The sequence below is a fragment of the Danio aesculapii genome, chromosome 7, assembly GCF_903798145.1.
Source record: "Danio aesculapii chromosome 7, fDanAes4.1, whole genome shotgun sequence".
NCBI classification, from domain to species: Eukaryota; Metazoa; Chordata; class Actinopteri; order Cypriniformes; family Danionidae; genus Danio; species Danio aesculapii.
Genome location: NC_079441.1, coordinates 32,440,925 through 32,462,401, shown reverse-complemented (window position 1 = coordinate 32,462,401; position 21,477 = coordinate 32,440,925). Strand labels below are relative to the sequence as shown.

At 35.2% G+C, this 21,477-nt stretch overlaps 1 protein-coding gene across 1 annotated transcript in view; it reads left to right on the top strand.

Moving 5' to 3' along the window:
- The window catches only part of LOC130232047 (uveal autoantigen with coiled-coil domains and ankyrin repeats protein-like), a 67,643-nt gene that overhangs the window by 39,205 nt on the left and 6,961 nt on the right, over positions 1 to 21,477 (top strand). The window contains 14 exon segments of the mRNA XM_056461674.1: positions 5,758 to 5,846; positions 9,305 to 9,369; positions 12,685 to 12,742; positions 13,072 to 13,142; positions 13,348 to 13,454; positions 14,623 to 14,803; position 16,030; positions 16,095 to 16,132; positions 18,193 to 18,240; positions 19,053 to 19,160; positions 19,387 to 19,428; positions 19,574 to 19,657; positions 19,792 to 19,822; positions 19,955 to 20,004. Coding sequence (XP_056317649.1) covers positions 5,758 to 5,846; positions 9,305 to 9,369; positions 12,685 to 12,742; positions 13,072 to 13,142; positions 13,348 to 13,454; positions 14,623 to 14,803; position 16,030; positions 16,095 to 16,132; positions 18,193 to 18,240; positions 19,053 to 19,160; positions 19,387 to 19,428; positions 19,574 to 19,657; positions 19,792 to 19,822; positions 19,955 to 20,004 — 973 coding nt within the window.

Here is a 21,477-nt window from a genome sequence, read left to right as displayed (position 1 = left end):
TAAAAATATACATTTTCAAAATGGGGTGTACTCATATATGCTGAGCACTGTATTAGCTTTGAAGACATAAAGTGCTTCTGTTAACCAGACTGCCAATCACTGTTTATCATTGAACTTTTTAGTGACTTTTATTGCACGATCATGTCATTGAACTAACGAACCAAGTGTCTTTCTCACTGATCATCATTTCCTGATTAGCTTGAGCTGTTCTGCAGATCTGTGCACCCGCTCAGTGTTTACTTCCTTCATTTAATACCTCCGGCAGGAGGCCAGCAGCAGGGTGAAGGTGCGGCTCTAGAGGTGTTTCAAATGTTTCATGTTCCTGCTAAAACATAAGGTATTAGTTTATTCATTACACATTAGGCTCGCAGTCAAAGTGCTTTAGGCAAATTCAGGGTTGTGACTGTCGATCATTAGCATTGAAAATGTGCATTTGTTAGACAAAGCCGCAGTCACACAATCCAATTAAGACATGAAAGCACCCGTCTCCTAGGAAGGAATTCACAATACATAAACAGGCTGTAAAGTGGAAAATTACATCTGCATTTGTTCCTTTACTTGAAATTCGGCCACATTTGGTAAACTTTAACAAACCCTCGTAGAACACTTTGGAAGAAGAAAAAAAAGCAAAGCTAAATTAATACCATGTGTTTCGAGAGCTACACTGGGGTTTATTGTAGTGTTGAGTTAAAGGGACACTCTCGCCCAAGTCTTTCCAAAGTGAGAGTTTGCTGGATTTTTAACAAGCAACAACATTCTAATCATTTTCAATTATGCTATTTTATCTAATTCACCTTAAAATGCCAGATTTAAAGAACTATTCATAAAATAGCTTTGCTTTCATATACCAGAATGGAATTTCATTACTTAAAATGAGTTTAAACAAGGCCAGGCTCTTTTGATGTTGACACGAGTGTGTAAGTGTGTAACATCCCTTCAGCTTGCTGTCCTGGATGTTAATTAAATTGCTTTCCCTCTTTTTTTCTAAGGCAAGGTATTAGATTAATGGCTTTAAATGTCCTTTAAATCTCTCTAATCTTCCCCCTTTCATCTGTAGCTTTTGCAGGTTTGTGTTGCTGTGATTTAGCATCGTCTGACTTTGATTGCACCTTAATGATTGCAGCTCGCCCTGGATCGTAATGCAATGCCCTGAAAAAATTGTTTCTGGATGCTTGCAGGTGTTGGGTGGTGTAGGATCCTGTGAGGAACCATGGCTGTCCATCCAGCCTTTCATGCTTGAGACTTTCAGAGAGAGCGTTTCTACCTTCCACGCAAGCTTAAAACAGAGGGAAATATTTATGAGTCATCTACACAACAAACGGCTGAGTCCTGGGTGTAAGTGCCCACAGAGAGAGTCAACGGTCTGAGCAAACGTGGCTGCACTGCACAGGGAATTATCCAGACATGATGATGATGATAATGGAAAAAAAAATAAATACGATCATGACTTCAGAGTATCCTAAAACAATGGAAGATGACAAAACAGCTTATCACAGAGGTACTGTACTTAAAAAGATAAATGGAAATTTGCTGTTGATTTATTCACCCTCTGGCCATACAAGATGTAGGTGACTTTGTTTTTTTCTTTAGTAAAACATTTAAGAAAAGTTTTAGATGAAGCTATGGTCCCAGGTGTGTCAATCTCTAGCCCTGGAGGGCCAAAGTCCTTCAGGCTTGTTTGAAACCTACAGGAAAGTGTGTTGAAGCAGTGTTGGAACTAAACTCTGCATGTCTAAGGCCTTCTAGAAACTGAGTTGGACACCTCTGTCCAAGTAAAAATGACTGGTACTTAAAAAAAAACATATACAGGAAAACCTAAAGTGGCTTCACATGATACTTAAGGCATTGACCTTAAACTGGATTCCTGGAGGGCTGCAGCGCACAGTTTTGCTCCAACCTTAATCAAACACAGCTGATCCAACTAAGTTTTATTAAATAGACAGATTTAGAAAGAAAATGATTCTCTGTTTACATCTTTTGTCCACATATAACATAGGCAAAGCAAATTTAAAAAAGGAAAAACAATACGAAAATCATAACAAATAAATTAAAAAACACCCACTTAACAAGCCAACTTATTTACAAAGACCTGTTTGAACAACTGAGTATGGTGACAGAACATTTTAAAACATTACAGACATGCTGCATTATTCCACAAATTCAAGGCAACAGGTAAAAGGATTCTAAATTTTGTCAAAATGTGTTTTCTTTTCAAATAGTATCTAATTCGCTTTAAATGTAGCATAGAGTTAATTTCTCCAAACCACAATTTACAAGTGGGTGATTCCTTTTTTCCCTAAACAGTAGCAGTAGCTTAGTTAAACAGTATGAGAGCAATTTATGTTGTGTATTTGACAACAAATGTGTTTGTTCAGAAAATCCCAGAATTAAAAGCATTGGATCTGTTGTAATTGACTTAAACACCTCTGAATGCATTTCAAATATTCCATTCCAATAATTTTGTATCTTAGAACAAACATATAACTGTGAAACAAAAATGTTCAAGACTACTAGAGACTATTAAGTAGGTATCCTGGAATCCAGTTTGAGGCCTATGCTTTAGTGAAATGAAGCAAAATCCTAATTTAATCTCGTCCTTTATTTAATCCACACCTGTTTGCCAGTAGTCATTGAGTTGCATTTCATAAATCACCAAGGACCATAGTTTCAGCTAAAGAAAAGGAAAAGCTCTTTACTAAACAACTACGTCAGCTACGTCATGAATTGTCTGAAGGCGATATTAGCAGCAAATGTATTTACAGTTTTTAGTAACAAATTAAACAGCAACTAATCCTTTACATTTGAGATGCTGATCAAAGTTGCAGGTACGTTTGTCAAGTTTAAGGAAATCAGTTTGTTTCTCTGTTGGCTTTGGGTGGCACTTGTTTTTGCCATGCATTAAACATGTTCATTTGAGAAGTGACGTACCTGTGCTGTATTTGGTGAATCTCTACATTGGTCAGCGTTTGTGCAGTGTTCAGTCAGCTAAGCAACATATTTGGACTACATTTTAGATTTTAGGTTCCCAGGTGCATGGGCAAAACGGTGGCTCAGTGGTTAGCACACTGTCACCAGCAGCAAAGGTCGCTGGTTCGAGTCCCGGCTGGCCAGTTGGCGAATGGAGTTTACATGTTCTCCCTGTGTTCGCATGGGTTTCCTCCCAAGTGTATGTGTGAGAATGCAAGAGTATATGGGTGTTTCCAGTACTGATTTGCGGCTGGAGGGAATCCACTGCAAAACATTTGCTGGCTAATTGGCGGTTCATTCCGCTTGTGGCAACCCCTGATGAATAAAGGAACTAAGCCGAAGGAAAATGAATGAATGAATGAATTAATGTTAGCTTGCCTGGAACTTGTGTTTTAAACTTGCGTTAAATTGGAAAATGCATTGCTTTACTACATAGGGTTACTACATAAACTACATAGGGTTTAAAGATAGTTCACCCAAAAATGGAAATTCTATCATCATTTACGCTCCCTTGTTTTAAAACTTGACAAATTATTTTTTTCTTTTGAATATGAAAGAAAGAAAGAAAGAAGACAGAAAGACAGAAAGAAAGAAAAAAACGCTGAACATTTTTGCTGAAAAGTCAATATTTGTTTATCCTACTATTTGGAACCACTTGAAATCGAATACGTAGAGAATTCATTCATTCATTTTCTTTTCGGCCTAGTCCCTTAATCCGGGGTCGCCACAGCGGAAAAAAAATGTTGGAAACCTGTAACATAACAATAACATTTACAGGTTTAAAACTTCTTTTATGTTGAACAGAAAAAGAGCTACTTAAGGGTTAGGATATAGTGAGTACATTTTTGGTTGAACAATCCCTTTTAATATCATTCATTTTCCTTCAGTTTAATCCCTTTATTTATCAGGTGTCGCCACAGTGGAATGAACCGCCAACTTATCCAGCAAATGTTTCATGCAGTGACAGCCCTTCCAGCTGCAACCCATCACTTGGAAACATCTATGTACACCCATTCACACACATACACTACGGACAACTTAGCCTACCAAATTCACCTGTATATCACATGTTTTTGGACTTTTGGAGGAAACTGGAGCACCCGGAGGAAACCCTTTAAACACGAGGAGAACATGCAAACTCCACAGAGAAATACCAATTGACCCAGTCGGGGCTCGAACCAGCGGCCTTCTTGCTGTGAGGCGATTGTGCTACCCACTGCGCCACCCTTACATAGAGTGCTGCCCCTTAAAATGTCTATAATGTAACTAATGTATGACCTATGTATAAAGAAAGTGATTTACCGTTAGTCGCCACATTGCTGAAACGGTACAGATGTCACATTGTAAGACCAGAATTCTCTGCCTTTTTCCCCCTTCTCCAATTGCCACCCATGCATCACTCCATGGGTGGTTGTTTGGGACATTGTATGAACTTTTTCAAATGTCAAGCTTCAGGTAAAGGGCCTGTCTACATGTTTGTCTTTCTATTTTCACTGCCTTCAATAACACTTTCCAAACACAGGTTGAGAATGTGGATGTCATAATGGCCTCTTTAAACTGAGCTCAAAATGCTAATTTTACAAAGTGAGAAGTTAAAGGGCTCATTATGAACACTGAGCAGTTCTTCAATGTTTTTATGCCTTTAAGCAGTGGGAGAAAACCATGTGCATGGAGACAACCGTTTCAAAAATGATCAAAGCAATGAAATTTAAAATAAATATAAATCTAAGATGAAAGATGACACTTAAATTGTGAGTAAATGACATTTTAAAGGAGTAAATGACAGTAACTCAATACTGAGCTTGGGGCAAACATCACAAATTTACCTTTATAACAAATAGCATCTGATATTGTGAAGTACAGTTGAAATCAGTATTATTAGCCCCCCTTTGAATTTTTTTTCTTCTTTGTTTTTTAAAATGTTTCCCAAATGATGTTTAACAGAGCAAGGAAATTTTTACAGTATGTCTGATAATATTTTTTCTTCTGGAGAAAGTCTTATTTGTTATTTCGGCCACAATAAAAGCAGTTTTTAATTTTTCAAAATTATTAGCCCCTTTAAGCTATATATTTTCCGATAGTCTACAGAACAAACCATCATTATACAATAAGTTGCCTAATTACCCTAACCTGCCTAGTTAACCTAATTAATCTAGTTAAGCCTTTAAATGTCACTGTAAGCTGTATAGAAATATCTTGAAAACTATCTAGTAAAATATTATTTACTGTCATCATGGCAAATATAAAATAAATCAGTTATTAGAAATGAGTTATTAAAACTATTATGTTTAGAAATGTGTTGAAAAAAAATCTTCTCTCCGTTAAACAGAAATGCGGAAAAAAAGAAAACAGAGGGCAAATGATTCAGGGGCTAATACTTCTGACTTCAACTGTATGTATATTAATGTAAATCTATCGCATTTGCCACACTTGCAAAGAGCTGGAACATTTTGAAAATGCACTTGTAAATGCTCTTTAAAAGTGCATAAATTTGACTTTGAAAATGTGTAAAAACCCTGTGAACATTATCATACATCTATAGTTATGCATGCTTTAAACTACATGGCCTGCATTATGATAATGAAAGTATTTTTATAGATAATTATTTTCACATGTAACATGTATGGTTTTATGTATGGAGACAGTTATTGGGAGAGAGAAAAATGAAATTTTGACTGCAGTCATTTACTTCTCTAGAATGCTTATGACTGAAGAGCAGGCATCAATTTTCAGCATGCACTTTCCCACTAAATTAAACCTACCATTTGGTTTTTCTGTCTTTTTCTGCAGGTTTCATCTTGCTGCTTCCAGAGGACATCTTGACTGTCTGAATCTCATTCTCAATCATGGTGTGGATGTCACTGCCACTGATGCCACAGGTAAAGATGCTTCTCTATAATATGAGTGTCCTCCCAAATGTTCCCTAATTTTTTTGTTCTTAGCTGATAAAGCCTTGTTCTTACTGGGTGAACATTTTGGCCACCTGAGCAAAATCATTCTGGGTTGCTCTTTATTTTGCTGTATGTTTACTTTAGGGTGTACACATCAAGAAAGTTTTCAGTTTTCAAAATTTTCAGTAGTGAAATTTAAACCACACTGAACTAAAGTAAACTGAACTTCAACTCTGAAATCTGGACTTTACTAGAACTATGTGTTAAGCTGCTTTGACACAATCTACATTGTGAAAAGCACCAAATAAATAAACATGAAATCAATTGAAAATCTGTTTAAAAACCTAGTTAAAATATTTTGCACATTTGCAGCGATTTTGTTTTATAATCTCACTATCTGACTAACATACCATTAAATCCATTAAATGCACATCGAATCATCAGAATTCAATGTTTCCCCTTATCCACACTTTATCTGGGGCTTTTAGATGTTATAAAGTCACCCAGCCATAAACAATCTCCTTAAGAGATCAGTTCTTCATTACGCTTATGTACTCATAATAAAATAATGTGAAGAATTACAACTACTTTATATAATATACATGAAAATAAACAGAAGTTTGTCACTTTACTGTACCCAGCATTTACACCATTTTTACCAAGTCACTCGCAGAAAATGTGATATTCTGTTCATCTTTTTAACATGTATTGACACTTGTGTTGCCTCTAGTATTGAGCTTTTTGGTGTGCAACCAAACATTTCTCTCCTTCTAAGAAAGCTTTTAGCCTCATTACCGGTTTGTGTGTAGCCCTGCCCCTTTTCAGCTCAGGACTTTTTGTCTTCTAGTTTGTGTTTCCGCAGCATAAATAGACAAATGTACAGTTTTACGAATGAGGCGCCACTTATAGGATCCTCTTAAAAGATTGTAATGCACATCTTAACTCTACAATAAAACCCACTTCAGCAGCTAATTACTCTTTAGCAGATAAGATGAGCCATAGAAATATACAGAAAGACCAGATTATGCTCTATAGATTCTCCTAAAGCATGTGACTTGAGCACTTCAGTTATTTCTCATTTAGAAGAGTACAAGCAAATGGCTTTTTATCTGTATTATGAACAGCATTATTTATTCATTAAAAAAAAAAATCCTTATCGTATCATCAGAGGTAGCTTTAGAGGAAGCACTGAATTATTTGCCGTAATCTGAATAAGACAATAACATGATTAAGGTGTTTACATGAGTTACTTTTTGAGTGTTCCTTCATGATCCTGTTAAACATGTTATAACACATTTGCTTAACGTCATTGCGTCACCATGATATCTGCATTTCCTCTGGAGTTGCATGTAATTTCTGGTGTTTCATTTTTTTATTTGTTGGCTTTAACTGCCGTTTGGCATTTTTATTCAGGAAGATTTCATGCATGCCCCTGTGACAAAGGAGATATTGGATGACAGTATGAACTGCTGGAAGAGTTCACACTGAGTTCAGTTTACGCACACTGTATGGGGAAAAAACCCTCCACATTTGGTGATGCAGGTTTCTATGGTCCATTTCTAGATGATCCTGTCACAAAATGTAGTGAAAATTCTACACTATAGTAATAGTTTGATTAAGGTACTTGCATGTCTGGACTACACTTCAGTGAGTACATTTACATGGACGCCAATAATACGATTTTAATATGATTAAGACAATCTGATCATGAGTCTACCATGTAAACAGCGATTTTGAATAATTTAGTTGGACTAAGGTCATAATCAAGCTAAACAAATTGACTTAAGACATGTGGAGTATGCTGATTTTGTTGTGACTTAAATTGATATAACAGCTAGAGTGAGTGATTAATGCTCCATTTGTCATTTCATTGTTAAAAAGAGAATTTATTTACCTTGGCATTTATATATGTTATGTTGCTTTAAGAACAGTTTCCAATGATGCTTAGCGCTACTAAAGCGCGCCTGTAACTATTAGCAACTGACTCAGTGTGAGTGTGTGTGTTCGGAGTTTCACTCCTGGTTCAGTATATCGATAACAACTTCAGTAAACAGTTCATTGTCGTTTAAAACAAAGTATTCCAGTCGTCATTATTGCTGCTAATAGGAAAAAGACAGAACAGATTTTAGAAGCACTATTAAAGTGCAGTACAGACATGTAAACACCTTAATCAAACTATTACTGTCATGTAGGAGTGTTCGCTGCGTTTTGAAGAGGATAGTTCATATAAACACTGCTGTTTGCCACTATTCTCTGCACCTACCGAGTCTGAAGGACCACAGACACACACATCATGAAATCTGGAGGTTTTTCTCCCCTATGCCGTGCGGTATCAAATTCCATTTAAAACAACACTCTTTCAGCAGTTTATACTCTCATCCAATATCTCGTTTGTCATGGAGGCATGCATTAAAATGTTCCGGAATGAAAGTGAAAGTGCCAAACTGCAGTTAAAGTGGACAAAATAAAAACGAAACATCAGAAAGTGCCTGAAACTTCAGAGGAAATGTGGACAGTGTAGGGACGCAATGATGTTAATTGAATGATGTGCTATAACATCTAAAAGAGGATCATAAAACGAACATTTAAAAAGAAACTCATGTGCACACTTTAATCATATTATTGTCTTATTCAGATTAAGGCAAATAATTCGATTACTGACGGCTATGTAAACGTAGCCATTGTTGCTTCCCTAGATTGAGAGGTTGATTAGGGAACACGCAAAGTGATAAATTCAATTCAATTCACCTTTATGTATAGCGCTTATACAATGTAGATTGTGTCAAAGCAGCTTCACATAAAAGGTCATAGTAAATTGGAACAGTGTAGTTCAGTTTGTAGTGTTTAAGTGTTTAAGAGTCCAAATACTGAAGAGCAAATCCAATGATGCGCAGCTCTATAGATCCCGATAAAACATAGGCTAAAATTGAATTAATATTAAATTATAGTAGAATCTGAGCATATGAAATTTCTACAAATCCTGCATTGGATGTAATTTGATTTTTACACTTTGCACCACCCTGTAAAAAATCTGTTAAATTTACAATGGATAAAACAACAGCAAGTTTTTTTTGTTTTGTTTTTTTTTGGTTCATAATGCAAGAGACATTTCAAAATGTACAATAAACAACTATATTTCATTGATTTATGCCGTTTTACTTTGTAATACACGGACAAAAACAATACCAAAAGCAGGTGATGAGTCGCATGATGTGTCAAATTTCCACAAGAACAAATGCTTAATTAATAATATTTAGAAGATGTCCAGTGTCATTCACACAACTACTAAACACTATGAAGGTATCACACTTGACACTAAAGTAATGAAATAAACTTTACTCTCTACGTAAGTGCAATTTTGTCCGATTCTCACTGTGGATTGCTTGATCTGAAACACTTTTTTGTTGTCTGATGACTCCTATTGATTTACTCTTCTGTTCCTGTAGGAAAAAATGCCTTGCACCTGGCAGCCAGAAATGGGCAGTCATTGTGCGTTCAAAAACTACTGCAGGTAAATATGCTTTTCACAATCAGCAGCTCTGAGAAATGGATAGAAACTCGGTGTACTTGGACGCTCTTTTCTGTTTACGCCTGACCATTTCTGCTCCATTGTGTTTCCTCTTTTTGAAGTGGAGAAAAAGTATTGAATCATATTTTTGAAGTGTAGATGTGAGGTTTTCTGAGGACTTTGATGACGAGACCAACTTCACAAAGGGTTATTTGCAGCCTCTACAAAAACAGTCACATATCAGTGTGTGTGCAGTTTGTTTTTCTCACTATTGTGCATTAATATTTCACATCAGTTTTTCTTGCGAGTGTATTTGTGTCATTTATTTCAAAAGAGCATTTTGTGCAATTTAAAATACTGAGAAAATCAGCTTGAATATTGTCTAAATAAGTAAATGCTTAGCAATGCACATTACTAATCAAATATTGTGTTTTATAATATTTACAGTAGGAAATAAACAAAAAAAAAACATAATTTAACATGATCTTTACTTAATCTAATAATTTTTGGAATAAAAACAATCAATATTTATTATTATTATTTTCTTTTTAATTTTGTAACATGTTTAATGTTATCGAAATTAATGTACAATGTGCTTTTACAGACATAATCAAGGCAAGTTTTACAAAAAATGTTCAATGGGTTGTAGAAATTATAGTAATCCTAATATTAGTGACCAGTTAGTCACAAAGTCTCTGGAAAGGCACATAAAAGAAAACGTATGTTTCCACATCACAGCACAATATAATCAATATTTGCATATGTTGATTAATTTTTCGAATCGCTTCATTCAAATCTGTGTTTGAAAAACGCAAAAATCAAGAAAGAGATTGAGTCTTTAGTCTTTGAGTTAGTTATGAAGTTTCAAACCGTCAACTGGGATAACAGTTATAGTTTAGATCAGGGGTGCCCAAACTTTTTCTTATGAAGGGCCAAAAACAACTTGATTGAGTGCTGTGGGCCAGAGGTAAAATATAGCAAACTGTTATATTAAAGTTGCCATGGGTAATTTCCTAATATATTTTCCTAATGTAAAAAAAAACTATTGCTTTATATGAACTAATGCAGTATAATTTAAAAGTTTACACTCGCGCACACACACGCACACATGCACGCACACACACACACACACACACACACACACACACACACACACACACACACACACACACACACACACACACACACACGTGTGTGGGTATATATATATATATATATATATATATATATATATATATATATATATATATATATATATATATATATATATATATATATATTATATATATATATATGAACTTATTACAGTAAAAACAAAAGCAATCACATTAATTACACAATGGAGTTCAATGCCAAATAGCAACACGAGTCAATCTTTTGCATTGATTTAACTCGTGATGTTATGTGCATTATTATATCTGTCGAGAGACAGTAGCCTATTTACATTATTAAAAATTTGATTCATTTACAACATTTAGTTGAAATGCTTAATTTCAGTTTTCTATTCTTTGACTAACAGTCAAAAAGGTTACATTAAATTCAAAATGATGATCTCTGTTAAAGGGATTCTTCCCAATGCTCCCATCATTCTCTTTTCTGATGAGATAGTGGGCCAAATAAAAGCTTACCGTAGACTTTGACCCACAGGCCCTAGTTTGGACCTCTTTGGTTTTAGATAAAACCACTGATGTTTATGGCCAAAATCACCACCATAAAAAGAAAAAAAAGTTGTAGGCAGCAATTACATTATTTAACCAATAGATGGCGACAACCAGCCATCAAAAATATGCCACTGAATAATTCTTTAAAAAGTACACTTCTAGCAATGAAACATGAAGTGTTATGAGTGAATAACTGAGTCATTTATTAAAATGAGACTAGAAATAAATATGGGCTGTACAAATTATAAGTTAAATTTCTACATTTAGCTTCATCAGCAACAGTAAGTTTTTCTATTTATTCAGCTGATTTTTTCTTAATTGTATTTTTACTAAAATTAATTTTTTTTAACTTCTGTTTGTTAAACAAAAAATGCCCTGCAGTGCTGTTTTGTAATAAATGGAAGGCAAATTACAACTACCCCCAATCCCCCCCTCACTATAATGTGATCCAATGGTGAGATTTGTGATCTGTTACACCACTACCCCAAATATACCTAAGACTGGTTTAGTGATCTTGGGCTCCATATTAATATTTGACATATTCCTCTTTGAATCTGCATTGTTATCTGTAAAAGAAAATGCTGCAACTTGTTTTTTCCCCCCAGTTGCTTTCAACTTTCATTGCTATTGGCAAGCGTACTCCAACCCACAGGCTCCTTAGCAAATTCGGCGCTTATTTCACTAAGCAGAACCAATGACCTGAACTCAGCTGCATAATGCTTGAACCTGACATCCTGATTATGAGGAAATTATGCCATTGAAGGCAAATCGAGCAGAGCTTGTTTACAGATACGCTTTTTAATTTGAACGAATTATCTCGCTGCGCACAATTTCACAAGAGGGTAAAAAACCTGTCTATGTGAATGATGTTGCTCGAGATAATTAAGATGATTCCTATCACTTCCCTGTTAATGATTCTGACAACAGCATCTTTGTCTCCATGCCTTGTTTGTGTTAATTGCTTGTTTTACAGGGAGCAGGAATCTGACTAATTATGAAAAAGTGAGCGTACATGTTTGTCTGCGCCTTGTGTGGAATTATTCATCCAGCCAGTGACCTGACTGCTATAGAGTGCTTGTGCGGACAACATTGAGTCACTGGATGGAGCATTTCCGGGTGTCTGCAGTGTTGACAGGCTGCCCATACTGTAACCCTGCAGTCTATATTCTATGCCGTCATCATGTGCAATGTGATCCCTGCTCCTAGAGTTACCCAGGACACAGTTAGCCAGCAGGACCATGTGACCTTGCTACTGGTTTTGGCGGCTGTTGCTAGAGCGTAAGGCGTTTTTATAGTGGCTGAAGTCAGAGGAGCTGTTTTTTTTTTTGGATGGAGAAAACTGAGAAAGTGCTGGGTTTGGGAAACTAGGGCACAGAGTGTGAAATATGGAGAGAGTAAAGAGATTTAGGAAAAAGAGGACACAGAGGGTGGTGGGAATGGAAGACCACCAAAGCCAGTATCTTAGCAACACTCTCCCTTTCTTGACCTGGTTTCAGAATCATTGCAAAGCAGAATCTCACACTCCCGTTCAGGCATGTCCATACTTCTGTTCATCAGATGTTTGTGAAAGTTTAGACTCATCCTTTGACCTTTTAAGCTTAACAAGCATACAGTGTTTGTGAATGGCCTGAGTGTGACCACTGTTTTGTCCTTTCAGCACAATTGCCCAGTGGGAAACGTGGACCTGCAGGGAAGAACAGCTCTACATGATGCTGGTAAGCAAAAGGTTTTGTGTTTTGAGAGATTTTATTGGAACTGAACTTGGGAGAGACCTTTCTTCCACCTGGGGGTTTCACCTCTTTCTCCATTTGTCCTCATCCTTCTGTTTCTACCATTTCTTCTGTTTCTTACCTCCTAAACAGAGAAGTGGGTAGTGAATGAATGATTGAATGGGATTCTTTTGTTATAGTCAGTATTTAGTACATGAGTTTATATATCCCTATTTTCTTTTGAGTGTGATGTTAGCTTGGTCTACTGAATCTAATTTGGATAATTGGGGGAATGTTTAGGAATATTATTATTATTATTGTTGTTTGTCTTGCAGTTATGGCCGGCTGCTCCTCTAGTGTGAAGCTGCTCTGTGACAGTGGCGCATCAGTTAATGCCAGCGACTTTGTGAGTTATATGTAGCTTGTGGAATATTTCATGTCCTTTATATTGTCTCAATCTTTTCACCTGAACAAACATACTGAAATGTTCTGTGTTGTATTTTACTTTCCCTCAAATGCACTTTCTCCTCAAACGTTCTCACAGATGATGCCTTTTATGTCTTTTCTGTTTGAGCTGATGCAAACGTGCATTTATACGTGTTTGTTTGTAGGACGGTCGGACCCCATTGGTGCTCGCCACACAAATGTGTCATCCACACATCTGTCAGCTGCTGTTAGAGCGGGGAAGTGACATCACAGTCAGAGACAAACAGAATAAGTTAATATCACCATCATATTTCTCTGTAATTGGTCTTTATTGACTTTTTTTTGTGTTTTTCTTGACATACGTGCTAGATTTAGTTGCTGAATTTCCTGCATCTCGTTACTTCATCTATCTTTTGTTTTTGTCGCATCCCAGACATTTTTACTTGAATGAAGCTACGACACCAGTCTCACATTGAGTGTAGTTGTACAAAAACATTTCACGCTGCTTTTTGTTTTATCATTTAAATTTATTACTGTAATAATAGTTCTACTTTTTTACTGGCATTTTAAAAGTCTCTAGTTATCTATAGTAGATAAAGAATCGAAAACATGATAAAAGGAACTGCCTATTTTCATTTTGATATTAACTTAACAGACACTAACAATGTTGAGGTGTCGTGTAGTTACTCGTTTATATGACCGTCATCTTCGCTGTATGCATATTTATAACAAAACTAAGCCTATAACATAACTGCCTTCGTTCATTTTCATTGAATAAACAATTTTAATAATCTGTGATGGCCATTATAAAAATATAACATACAATAAGTTTATACATTATAGGAAATATAGGTAAGCAATCAGTCAAATGTTCAGAATCTGTGTATGTGATTACATAATATATTACCTTATCTTTTTACTCAGCCAAAACGCGTTACCTGAGAACAGGTAATAGATTCAAAAGACCAAAGATTCATTAAATAGAGACTAGATTTAACAACTATCACAGTTAACAACTATAGTGAGAGGAGATTCAGCGGAAGATCATTGATGAACTGTTTGAGGTGCGCTGCTCTCATCTGAGGAAGTGTGCTCAAAGCACCTGCTGACTGCCTGGAGCTTAGACATCCACATAAGCTGCAACGCTTGCCAGAGTGTATGTGTGGTCATGTAATGTGCGTTTTTAGTGGTGTAGTGTGGGCGAAGATCTTTTCAGAAATGCTAGGTGAAACGCCAGTGTGGATGTGGATCATTTCATTCCAAAACACTCTTTTAAAACCAAAACATATTAGTGTAAATAGGGCCAAGTCTCAGACGTTCACAGCTTACTTCTGTGGATGAGGAATATAAACTGTATTTGTGTTGTTCTTGTCTAGAAATGTTAGAGACCTTAATAAATGGGTTTTGGTGTCGTTGGCAATTATCTTTAAGATTTGTTGTTCACTTCTTTGTTCCCTCAGAACCGCATTGATTCTTGGCTGTGAGTACGCCTGTAAGGATGCCGTGGATGTTTTGTTAAAACATGGAGCTGATGTCACTGCTGTGGATGGATTCAGCCATGACAGTTATCACTACGCACGACTTCAGCAAAACCAGGAACTGGTCTCTCTTGTCAAGAGTTACCTGGACAGTGCCGCCAAGGTTTTAGTTCTTTCTGTTTTTATATTGTCACTTTTGTAGGTCTGCAATGTTAAAGGGCTAGTTCACACAAAACTGCAAATTCTGTCATTAATTTATAACCTTTCACTTGTCTCAATTAAAATTATTTCTGTTTACTCACCCTCAATTGGTTCTTTCTTTTGTTGAATACAAAAGCAGACATTCTGAAGAAAGCTAGCCATTCTCTTCCACATTGTTTTTTTTTTTTTTTCAACTATGGAAGCAGTAGTTACTGGTTTCCAGCTTTCTTCAAAATATCTTATTTAGGTTTAGTAGAAAAAAGAATTTCAGAAAAGTTTGGAGGGAATTGAGGGCAAGTAAATTTAGAGCAATGCGTAAATTCATTAAGTGAAAGGAATTAAAATGGACAGTACTTTAGAAGATTATTAACATTAACTGAACTGCCAAATGCAGAAATAACAAAAGCATTCTGGTTTACCAGCGAAATACTTGATCAATATTGTATATTAACATCAGCCAGTGACTGGAAAATGAGGTTGGAGGTGCAATTTTATGGGCTGTTGCATTTTATTCTTGGTGTCATGAGCTGTTGTCACATCAGACAGAACTCTGATACACTGGACATTCGAGGTGTAAATTAGAGAGAAAGTTATACGTTTAAAACTGACAGTGAATGAGTATGAAATAGGGCAAAATCAAGCAGGTTATATGTGTAGTTGCTCATTGCAGCTTCACAGACTGAAAAGCTTTTGTCCAGAATAAGCACACCAAATAGACAAATCTGCAACAAATGACCAGAGCAGAAAGAAGTAATATACCAAGAAATTGCTGATAATAACTGCACGGCAGATGCCATTATCATTGTGACCAGCTGCCTCTGTTACCTCTTTTTTCCATTATCCATTCATTATCTTTTGTGTTAGTGTGTTTTTTATTCTCCATTTAAGTGTGCTTTTTTTAAAATTGTGAAACTTTTCTGTGAAGCTGATGAAAAAATTCAGCTTTTCTTGGTGTATATCAGCTGAAGCAATTTTTTCGGCAGTTTTAATCCTTTTTTTCCCCCTGCAGTTCACATTACTTTGTTGCAGTCACTTTTGTCTGAAAAGGCCTTTATCAGGTGGTAAGGTTATTGAGATCAAAGCCCCAAGAGCTTGTGACAAATGCTCGCTGACAAGAGCGTAGAGCAGTTCTGTTTCAGCATTATGCTTCAAAATGAAAAGTACAAGCTATATACCATAGTTCCTGAGGGTAAATCAGCATCCTCCTATGTTCAGGGAATTACTAATTGAACGTTACTTATTTGTATTCACAGCAAAAGAGGCTGCCAAGATGGAACAGAAAAAGAGACAGGTATACACAGCATTTTCACTTTATTAATTTTTTCCGGAGTATTCATGAGTTTAAAATGGATTTAATAGTTCCCCCATAACCAAAAGTTCTGTCATCATTTACTCAATTACAAATCTATTTGTCTTTTTTTCTGTTAAACACAAGGGAAGACATTTTGAAGTTGCTGGAAACTTGTAAACATTGACTTCCATAGTATTTGTTTTACTTACTATTGGTGTCAATGGGGCAAGAGGAGTGGGATGCATTGGAAAAATAATAAATAACATGAAATCCAACCTGAAATCTCACACAGAATTTTAAGGCATTTCAAGAATAGATTTGATCAAGTGGTTTTTACCAGATGTCATATTGGGCATACTAGAATAACCCATGGTTTTTTGCTCCAAGGTGAAAAACCCTACTCAGTGTTTGTACAGCACAATTCCCCTTACTATAAATTTTTTTAGAATTTTTTTAGAATTTTTATCATGATTAACACAAAAAATCTTATTTAATGTATGTATTAATTGTTTGTTGATTTTTAATTGTATATTATTGAAAGGTTCCTGCCATGAAAATAGCCTTGATTGCTGACATGGCATTAAATAAAAAATACAATACATTACATTAGATTACATTACATTACATTGACGTCAATGGTTGCCATTTTTCAGCTTTCCTCAATGTCGTCTTTTGTGTTCAACAGAAGAAAGAATCGAGCGTTTGAAACATCTTAAGGGTGAATAAAATGTGAGAATTTGTTTTTTGGTTAACTATCCCTTTAGAAAAGCACACAATATTCCCTCAAGGTTTTCTCTTTCTCTCTTTTGCTAGTTAACTTCTATTGGTGTCTGAGTTTCATTACTGACTCTCAAACAGACTGATATATTTTCTTCACACATTCTGCACAGAGAAAAAGGCTGCCCTCATTGCAATTTCAATGAAGCCGTCTAGAGCGGCAAGACTAGAATCATACAAATGGGATTTATGATTGATGAGCATAGAGGGCAATTTAGTTCTTTGTTTCTCATTTCAGCACTTGTGCATCTATCATATTAAATGGAAAATAAATTAGTTCTGGCTAATATAATTTCTTATCACATAGCCAGTTTCACTGTCCTAATGCGCTAATCTGACTGCAGTACTGTGGAAACTTTTACACATTACTGCCACCCAGTGGTTCAATGGAAGTAAGACAAAATTCATTTTAGCAACTAGGGCTGCACGATATTGAAAAAATGTGGCATTGCAATATTTTGCTTTTCTGCGATTTATATGTTGCAATATAAATGCAATTTCACCAGATGACTTGAATAGCTGTATTTGAAAAGAATTTATAATTTTAAATAGATTATGACTTTGTTTGATTATGATATAAGTGTATCTGCATAAAATATAATAAACAAACTACAAGCATAGATAAATACAATAAAAAGGTTTTCTGAGAAGTCTAATGGTATTCAGGTGCAGAAATTGAATAATCAAATGTAAAGTAATACTGTATAGTCTCCATTGTATAAATCATCATCATTATAGTCACAGGCTTCAAAACGCATGCAAATGATAAATTACAGGATAATCCAGACTTAGCATTGCGTATTATGCCATGTGACTATTGGGAATTATCACATTGCAATATCGATGCTGAAACAATATTGTGCAGGCCTAAAATTATCCATATCTAGATCTTTTTTTTAAATAATTAGAACACTTCTCATCCTAAAGTTTGAAAAGGTTAGTTGTGTATGCCCAAAGTGCAATTTTGTAAAAAAAAAAAATACCTGAAGGCATTAAATGTGCAGCAAAACTTTTTCAAAACAGAAATAAACTTCACCTACTCATTTTTTAACGTTACAATTAATCAGAAGTGTATGCAGAGCAGCATCTGAATAGTAGTATTCTCTAAAATTATATAACACAACCACATGGTTTTCTGTCAGTAGGATTTTTCAGTCTTTCAAAGATTTATTTCATAAAGATTTGTTGGTTAATCTTTTACCATTTATTCATACTATGAGATGCATAGTTAGTTAAAAAAGCCCATCCTTAACATTTATAGTTTTCTGTCTGTCAGTTGGCAGTCTGTTGAGATGGTGTCTGAAACCCCTAACCGTGAGAAGATCATACAGGTAAGGCCATTATCTCCACGGGTGCATCTCTGTCAGTTTCCTCGTTCAGTAGGCAGAACACTGGTCAGGGGGGTCAACTGTTTTTAAGGGCCATCTCAGTTTCAAAACTCTTCCAGTGCACTGAAACATTCGCTCTCTGAAAAGTCCCATAAAGCACAGTGAAAATCAGGAAGCAATCAATGTTACCACTATGTTCCCTTAAAAGAATTTTGAAGTACGGGAAAAAAAATATATATAAATAAATAAATATATAATTTTTTTATTATTTATTTATTTTATAATTATTTATTTATTTTTTTTTATAGAAATTAACTACTTATTTAACAATACATTAGCATAGTTGGGACAGGTGCATCAGCATAGTCAGACAACAATCTAGGAAACATTTATAAATGATTAATGGTTGAGCTGTTGCTGGTATATGAAACTGTCAAATTATTTATCTATAATGTACTTAACTTATATCAGACAATAAATATCAATCAGTCATGTTGTTATTCAAAAACTCCTGTACATATATTGTCTCATGTAACAACCAGTGTCCCAATATCTAGTGAACCAAGCTCATTACTGCCCTTAACAGTGCCTGAATTTGTATACACGACCTACTGATTCACACCCTTGGGAGCAGATTGAGGCGGGCCCCATGATATTATTTCTTAAATAGAACAGATCCTGCACATTCATTGATGCATTCTGTAACTTATCTTTTTATTATTAGGCGTGACCATAGACATTTTCTGTATTAATAGAAGTCAGTGGTCATTGAGTGACTTTGTCTGCAATTGACTGTGTGTTTTTGCCTTTTCTAGGACCTGGAGAAAAAGAACGAGAGCCAGCAGGAGACTCTAAAGAAGTTCCACCAGGAACAGAGAACTCTGCTTGATAAAGTTAACATGCTTCAGCAGCAACTCAGCCAGGTGGCTTTTTTCTCCAGTCTTTTAATAATTGCCCAATTTATGTAGAAGTTTGTGCCTTAAGCAGATGTTTCAGCACTGCAGTAAATCTAGCCTCATCTGTACTGTATTTAACTGAGCAGGCAGTTATTTTTGCATATTGCGGTAGTTCTACAGATATCTTGTGTAATGCATGTATTCTATATCATTCTTTCTCTCCTGTCCTATATTTCTCTCCTGTGTATATAAGGAGAAGTCAACAGTGGAGGACATACACAAGGAGGTAATTCATGTGTTTTTTTTTTTTTTTTTTTCTACTATAGTGAACCTTGCCTATTGTCATCCATTGTAGGTTGAGTGCAGGTTTTTTTTTTTTAAAGGTTCAATGTTTGTTGCTGTTAAATATGCATGTTTATTTTTGTACATCAGAAGAACAGCTGAAGCGTTTACTTTCTGCCAAAGAGAAAGAGGAGGGAGCCAGGGCCATTGAGACTGTGAGAGTCCAGCAACGGAGCCATTTGGTCAGTTAAAGATTTTTTTTCTTCTTTTTGCAAGATGCTCATCAAGGGCTGCTGCTCGTTAAATCCAGATCCAGCAGATCATGATCCAAATTGGATGAATAGTTGAATAAATTTGCATGTTTTTTGTTTTACAGGAAGATTACCCTGGCCAGTCTGTGATCAAAGGTGATTTAATCTTTGAAATCTGGATTTTTAGACTGTGATAATTACAACCCTTGGTAATAGAGACCTCATTGTAAATTGCACTGTAAGTACATTCATGCATGTGTGTGTTTATTCTGTTTTTGTTTTTTGCAGGAAAAGACAATGTGCTAGTTCGACAGTCACACAGCTTTGACTCTGCACAGGTGAGCTTTCTTTCTTTCTTTCTTTCCTTCTTTCTTTCCGTCTTTCCTTCTTTCTTTCCTTCTTTATTTATTTTAAACAAATATTTTAACAGACAATGGCAAAAAGAATTGTATTTTATATATCATTTTATTCATCATGTTAACTACCTCCAAAGCATTCAAGGAAACAACTTTAAATTTAAAGTATTTAATGGAAAAGATATGGACTTAATTAATATTCAGGAAATTACTGTTGTGCTGCTGCTAAATATATATTTTTAATATATTTTAAAAGACTGTTAAATTCGGAATTAAGGTTAAAGCATGCCTTTAAAGTATGGTATGCTTTCTGTATGTCTGAGAACTTTTTTTATACGGAGATATTGCTGTCCTCAAGACTAAAAATAAAAAGTCATGCACTGATTATAAAGGTTTGCTGAGCGTGCGCAAGCTTTACACACTTTCTTCCAAGTTTTGGTATTTTAGGTATATTTTTTCCTCTGAATATGTTCAGTAATGCAGACCGGCTGTGTCAGCTGTGTTAAGCTTAGGAGTGAGGCGGTGGCAGTCAGATAAGTTGCTCTCTCTCTTTCATTTCATTTCACAACCTCCATAGCCTGCAGTGTCAGACAGGTTTATGATTTATTAGCTCTGTTCTCTGAAGGGACATGCTATACCCAGGATCAGCTTTTGGGCAGATGTGGTGGATGCAATTTTGTTGTCACATTAATACAAGAAACTTTTTTACTCTCACCTATTTTCGAGGCCACTGCACCCTTAAAAAGATGGGAAAAATGCACCTATTAAATTGGGATCAAATGTCTGACCTAGGATCTAGCCTAGATAGTGAGTGATTTTATTTAATTAATTAATTAATTTATTTATTTTTGTGAACTTATTTGAGAAAAAGATTGAGAACAATATCATTATCCATTTCTCTTTGTAAGGTATTCAATTGTGATGAAAATGGTCTATTATTGGCAGTAATGTTAATTTAAATTACTTAATTTAAAAAAAATGATTTTTTTTTTAATAATATTAAACTTTTTAAAATCGAAATGTGAGGAGTATATTTTTAAATCACCTGGCCTCTCTGAAATCTCTTGTTAATGAGCCAAATAAGCATTTTTCTGCAGAACTGGAAAAGTGCTGTTTACCTTCCACTGATTTGAAACCAATAGTAAATGCATGTGGTAAAAAACAAATGGCAGTCAGTTTCCAATTTGGTGTTCAAACAAGTTACTATCCCAATCTTATGACAATTTATGTATTCCTTTTTATAATCACTTTGACCAAGTCATTTACACACAATACTAGATCGAACTAAGACATAAACATGCTGCACTTTAAAAACAAAATAAATACTGGCTCTAGGTATATATTTCTCTTTAGAAACAGAATATGTGTTCATTAAAAAAAGAAACAAATTCGATTTTTTTTTTTTTTTTTTTTTTTTTTTTTTTTTTTTTTAATACCTACTTTCAAAAATGTTAT